Source organism: Lipotes vexillifer, unplaced genomic scaffold, assembly GCF_000442215.2.
Source record: "Lipotes vexillifer unplaced genomic scaffold, Lipotes_vexillifer_v1.1 scaffold150, whole genome shotgun sequence".
NCBI lineage: Eukaryota > Metazoa > Chordata > Mammalia > Artiodactyla > Lipotidae > Lipotes > Lipotes vexillifer.
Genome location: NW_006792921.1, coordinates 2,077,966 through 2,084,741, shown reverse-complemented (window position 1 = coordinate 2,084,741; position 6,776 = coordinate 2,077,966). Strand labels below are relative to the sequence as shown.

At 39.5% G+C, this 6,776-nt stretch overlaps 1 protein-coding gene across 1 annotated transcript in view; it reads right to left on the bottom strand.

Annotated features, from left to right (window-relative positions):
• Positions 1 to 2,914: 2,914 nt before the first annotated feature.
• Positions 2,915 to 6,776, bottom strand: part of NFE2L3 (NFE2 like bZIP transcription factor 3) — a 30,644-nt gene continuing 26,782 nt past the window's right edge. The window contains exons 3-4 of the mRNA XM_007466068.1: positions 4,884 to 4,967; positions 2,915 to 4,174 (exon numbers count right to left, since the gene is read on the bottom strand). Of these exons, the coding sequence (XP_007466130.1) occupies positions 2,915 to 4,174; positions 4,884 to 4,967 (1,344 nt within the window). The remainder of the gene's footprint in view (positions 4,175 to 4,883; positions 4,968 to 6,776) is intronic.

Here is a 6,776-nt window from a genome sequence, read left to right as displayed (position 1 = left end):
TTTTTGGTGGTACGCGGGCCTCTCACTGTTGTGGCCTCTCCCGTTGCAGAGCACAGGCTCCGGACCCGCAGGCTCAGTGGCCATGGCTCACGGGCCCAGCCGCTCCGCGGCATGTGGGATCTTCCCGGACCGGGGCACGAACCCGTGTCCCCTGCATCGGCAGGTGGACTCTCAACCACTGTGCCACCAAGGAAGTCCCCCTACCCAATGATTTTAATGCTGCTCTGCTATTACTGCAATTGAAGTATTTAAGTGAAAAATATTTAAATTACTAAGCACTAATATGTATTCCATAGGATGACTTTGTTGTTAACTTCGTTGTTCTGGCAGCTGGGCTGACTTCTTAACTGCTCCTGTATTTTAAAGGTCAGTGCTGAACTGGAGCCAGCCTGGAAATGGAACCCAGATATCCAAATCATATTGAGCACACGTTGCTTGAAGATTACACATAATAGTTCTAATTTCCCTGTGAGGATTTCATCATGGCCTGTTGTTAGCTACGAAAAGTAAATAAGGTTTTAATAGGAAAAGGACAAATGAGATGCTGAGTGCTTGTCGGAACCAGATTTCACTTTTAATTTTCAACTGATGTAATTCTATGACAAAGGGATGATTTCAGGAATAACAGTATTTTCTATACGTAAGGAAGGTAAGACTACTTCTATGTTGGGAGTAGTTAAAAATGTAAGTTTGGGCCAGTCCACTGAAATCAGGAGGGAAAATTATGCCTAGCAAAAAACATGCTTCAAAGAGGCGAAAGGCCAATTATACAGACTACCAGATTTACAGGTGTAAACACTGCTGATCTTACCTAGTTCTATGGGTCCTTTTGCGGCTACAGTCTGTTTAAACCCCCAAATACTTGGAGACACTTGAGAACTTAATCACCCCCCTAACCTTGATTGATGGAACTGTTTCTCAATTCAAGTAAGTCTTGACTGTTTATCCATGTCTTGTTCAGATAAGCTGAAGACTGATTTCACTATTTAAGGAATGGGTCAGATAGCTAACAGCTGTTCAGCAGTCACAGTAAAATGCATATGGCTTCCATTAGAACTTGACATTTTGATCTGTTTATATAAGCTTGAGAATCAAATTTTCTCAACACTCTACCTATTCCTTTCAACCGATAAAACCTGGCTTCTTGTTTTTAAAGACTACTGAACTAGCAGAATAGTCAATCTTGGTGTATCTTAATCTGTAAGTAGGGAGCTTAGGCTAAAATAGTGGTGTGAAATTTTCACTGTTGACATCAATGGTGGAAAGCAGTGTGGTATTTGTACAAAGGGACTGTCCAGAAACTAGCCCATGGCAAATGAGATGAAACTGGCTGGTGAAGGCTGCATTCGTTGACCTTTGGTCACAGTGCACCAAACACCTCATGGATCTCAAATTTTCAGTTGCTGTGAATGTTATGAATCCCAGCGGTCTCTGCTGTGCGCCTCTTTTTTTGCGGATTGGGGAGATTGCCGAGCCTGACAAGAGCAAGCACTGAAATTGAGCAAATCGGGATACCTGCAGTTTCAAAACTTATAATTGGTTGTGGCATTTTACATTGTATGTAGACTTGAAAGAATGTGCCTTGAAGCTCTGTATTTAAGAAGCTAAGACATCTGAGGTGGGCTCCCTTGCAAAAAGCCAGCCAGTCACCATTGAAAAAGTGGTTATTGCACAAAACGGGTCAGAAGAGTGAAACTTGTATCTAGAAGCATTTTGCTACTGCGTGGGGCTTGGAACAAATTCCTAGCTCCAATTTAAAGTATAAAGGTTTACTATAAAAACCCACACCCTGCATTTCTGTAACCCAGAATGACCTGTGACATTTATTTTTGGGCAATTATAACCACAAAACATCTGACAACCTTGATTCTTCTAATTTTGAAATTAGACTAACAGTATTCATGATAATGTTCTCAAACCTTGACAGGGCAGTTGTCTTCAGAAAATTCTTGAGGTTTCAAGTGCCATTCCTATTGTCCTTTTTATCAAATGGCTGTCTTTTTGCCTCTTTGAATATCTTTCATTTTGCTTGCAAAGTCTGTGCTTATCATCCCTTAGTGGTGGTCTGCATTCTTGTAGGGCCTCCTGTACATGCTTGATTAAATCTTTCCATACTTAAGCAAGTTGGGGGTTTTTTTGGTGTGGGCTGGCTTTTATTGCCAGGGAATTTAGTCCTATTTCTGTATATGCAGGCAACTCTAGTGATGGGAGGGAGGGAGGCTCTTTGTCCTCAGGTGTTAAAGCCTAATGCAGTAATATTTTAAAGCTCCAGTTTGTTTTGTTTGGGCATCCTGGTGTAGAGCTTGGTCTATTTCATGTCATGTTTTATATGATAGGTCAAAGGGGGGGAATTTCGCTTGTCAGTTCAGTGTTGACTGTATTCCGCTTGACGTGAGTCTGATCAATTTGTGTAGTTTTTAAAATTTAACACTATGCTGCCCGATTTGCTAGATATTCACCTGTGTTTTTAAATGTGGGTATTTTGGAAGAGAAGTTTGCTTAGGATTTCTGTGAAAGGGGAAAGGTAGTGCTGCTATAAAATCAAATACAAAATTTATTTCCAGAAAAAGCTACATAAGTTTTCATCAATTAAGCTAAACAGTTCTTGAAAACTCTAAATGAAAATATTTCAAATCATAAAAACATGTTTTGAAATGTATTTGCTCTTTGAAGGGACCATCTTACTAAGAAATGGCTAGTGAAAGACAGTTACCAAGTTTCCACGTCACCTTATTTCTGCATACTATTAGTTCATGAAACGGGCCCCCAAGTCTGAAATTGAAGTCCTAAACTGGTCCATATAAGCTTCAAAATGTAGCCTTAACTGAGTGATTCAAGTAGCAGTAGATAACACTTGAGCTAAACTTTGAAGCACATTCAATTACAACTTTATGCGTATGGATGGAATCCATCTTCAGTTTCTTCTCTCACTTTTTCGTTTTCCTTTTTGGTTTTCGTTTTTTTGGCCTGGGGTCACCAATTCCTTGGGTACAATCAAAACACTTCCATCACGGCTGCACTGAAGAGCATACTGGTTTGGATTGACTGGCCTACCTTCTTCATCTCTTAACCTATTAAAAACATCGTGATAGAGATCGCGCAGTTTCTGTTTCATTATGTTTATAGCTTTGTGACACTGGGATCGCTCTCTCTTAAGGGTTTCCTTCTTTGCTTGCAAGTTACATACATCATCTTCCAGATTCAAAATTACATCCAGTTTGCGCCTACGGCAGTTCTGAACAGCAACTTTATTCTTCCCTCTCCGTCTAATATCACGGATGAGCGACACTTGAAAGTCTGTCAGATAGTACCTGCTTAGCATGCTGTTGAAAGAATCTACAGGCATCTGGACAATTTCATCCACAGAAAAAGGGATGTGCAGAGCTTTAGCATGCTGTTCATCACGGCTTAAGTTTCTGTCTGTGTCATTGAGGTACCCATGCCTTATTTTCTGTGACTTCCCAGGCCATGAAAAAGATTCATAAGTGGATTCTAGTGCACTTGGCTGTAAGTGGTAAGTGTGGTTATGTAATATGGGTTGAAATGCAAACTTCCCATGAAAATGAGTGTCACTTCTGTGATCCATGTGACAAAGTTTAGTGGGCTCTGGGTAGCAGCCTCCTACAGCCCCTTGTAAGTCACGGTGGGAAAGAGATTCAAGGTCACTCCTAGAACGTGAAGCGCCTTCACATACAGAGCGCGAGGAGTTATACTTGGTGACAGAGGTGCTATTGTGGCTTGAGTTTATGGAAAGCCCAGAATCAGAATCTGGTTCTTCAAAAAGCTGAGAAACTTCCATTGGATCAAAACCACCTTCTGTGGCCAAAGACATTAAATTTATCTCATCAAATATGTTTATATCAAGGTCATACAGAAGGTCTTGGTTTGTTAGATCCCTCATCTGATTGTCAAATGGAAGAAATCCTGTCAAATTAGTTCCAGAAAGGGTCTGTTCAGGATTGGTAAGAGGAGAATTTAACTGCAGAAATAGTTCTTGTGGCTGTGAAGTCCTTGCTACTGGATCCCTTCTAAATGTATTGTCAGGACACAACATGGCCTCATGGAGATTTACATCGTGACTTACAGCCTGGCTAAAATTTGCATTACAATGTGTAGAAGAATTCATTCCATCATTGGTACTTTCTGGGAGAGGACTGTCTCCCAGTGAGATGCCCTGAAAAAGGAAAGGAAAAAAAAGCACTATAAATAACAAAACTATTTCAATAGCAGTTCTAGTACCTAATACAGTACTACTTGTTCTTTTGTGTTAATTCCTCTATGTAAGTAAGGATATGCTGTTGGCTACGAATAACTTCCCTTAGTTAAATAATGCAGGCAATAGAATACATGATGTGAGCCCAGGTGAGAATATGCTATGTCAGGAAAAGATTTGTTCTTTGAACATCATGGGAACTTAGATTATGTTAGTGTGAAAGCAGGTCTTGTTATTCAAAAATTCTTACCCTAGCTGTTGGCAATCTAAGTCCACCTTGTGGACTGTCATGGATAATCACAGCAATAGTGAAACAGTCTTGCTGCAGGGGGGAGAGGTGTCTTAAATTGGACCAGCATGCTGCCAGAAAAACTAAGGTGTGCCTCAGTTTGTCAAGTTATGTACTGCCGTTTTGATTCATTATGGATTTTATGAATTTGATTATATCTTTGTGATTATTTGGAAGGGGGAACTATACATATTTGGCTAATTCTCCAAAGAAGTGTTTCTATAAGAAGTAAATCCTAAGTCTGTGCTTAAATAATGCACTAGAAACCATTATCTAAGTATTAGTTTAAACTGCTGTGTATCCTAGGTAATAAGGTTGTGTGTATTCACAGATCACTGCAGATATTTTTCCTGCAAGGATAAAAGCCAAGATTCCCATTACCTCCAGTGGATTTTCAGGCTGTGATGAAAGCAATTGAAATAAGTCTTCCAGAGAGAAAGATGTGTCTGTTCCATTTCGATGTCTCTAGAAAAAGAAGGTGCATCATTCATTTAAATTAAAAGACTAAAGTGGTTGACTGGGCCTTTTAGGCTTAATCTGGAAAGGGTAACCAGGTGTTAGTTACTAGTTTGAAATTGTTACATTCTATTCCTTTTTTAGTACTCAGTATTTTAACATCCTGCTGTAAACAACCTTTAACTTGATGACTCCTCCATTCCTGCCCTAAGCGTTCTTCATCTTATGTCTTTAGCTTATATTCTTAGTTCCACCTTATTTTGTCCCTCTCCAGCCAACTTTCCAAATTGATTACAAGATGTTGCAATTTTCAGTCAAATACATGTTGAGAATTACCAAAGTTCTATCAACTTCTTTACTTGTTATTGCTTTGTCTCCTGCCTTAAGGGTTTAGTTTGTTGAAATAATTACTTTGATAGTTCTCTAGAGTGGCTCCAGGAACTCTCTAGTCTTTGTAACCTGGAATTATTTTGCCTTCATGCTTAAGTGATAGTTTCTCTCTCAAGCTTAATGTTTTCCCTCAGCCCTGTCTTAGACGGCACTTATTACTACTGATATGCTTGCTATCGGTCTGTCGATTTTAAAGATTTTTTTCTTAGTCTTTGTTGTCCTGCCATTTCACTGTGATTATGTCTGGGATTTAACTTATTTACTCTGCTTGGGACTCTATTCCTCTAATCTGAGACATAAGATCATTTTAATTTTGGATATATTCTGCCATAAACTCTTGGAATACTGCTTCTCCTTCATACTTCCCAGCCTCTCCTGGGACTCCTATTAGAAATAATTTAGATTTTCGTATTCTATCACTGTCTTTTCTTTTTATATGTAAAGGTGAGCTCCTCTTTGTTGAGAACAGTTTCTATAGCAATGACACATACCAAGGGTTTACGAATTAGGTTTTATACTTTTCTCTGCAAGGACCAGTTTTTGTATCATTTTCTAGACCTTTCCTTGACTCAGGATTCCTAATGGTGATGGTAGTCGGAATCCACACCATTTAGTGTTCTGATTTCTAAAAGTTGGATGGACAGCTTCCTTGCTCTGTCTCCTCGCTGGTGGCTAGAATTGTTTTATTCCTCATTTCCTGAACCAGAAGAGGCTTTAAACATTGAGCTTTAAAGCAGGGAACTCTCCAACTCCAGCCTCTGTCATGGCATCTGGATACAGTTCTTCCTGGGGACTCTTCAGCGTTGGTGCCTGATTGTCTTAAATTCTGGATTTTGAGTTCCCTCTCTGCTGCTTGTATCTGTAGAGTTCTGTGTCTTGCTTTTGAGTTCAGTTATACATTTGAAGATATCATCCATTCTGTCTTATCCAGGATTTCTGCATCTGATGTGCCTGTCAAAGGGATGTCTTTACATGTTAGCAAGTTCATATTCCTGACTCGTGCTGTGTGTGACTCCCATCCCCAACTTTTTACTTCAGGGTTTTCTTCTTGAAGATTCAGATCAGCTGGACTGATTTTGTATATGTGGGTATAAATACTTGGTTTCTTTTTCTGCAAAATACCTTGGGTTATATGAAGCCATGTTTTCAGGGCTTCTGTCTTTCTATGGATGCTACAGGACTTATTTAAGGTAAACTGGTGAATAATAAGATTTCTTGTTCTTTAACTGGCAAACGACACATTCTTAGTGGGTAGCAGACTTCTTCACCAGTTGGATTATTTAAAAAGACTTCCTAGTTAAGAAATTTCATAAACTTGATTCATCAGTCCTGGCCAACCATTGATCAAAATCTGCCTGATGGTCACAAGTGTGTGAGAATGAATAACAGCACAAATCTGCATTCCTGCAAAAACAGTGCTTAACTGTG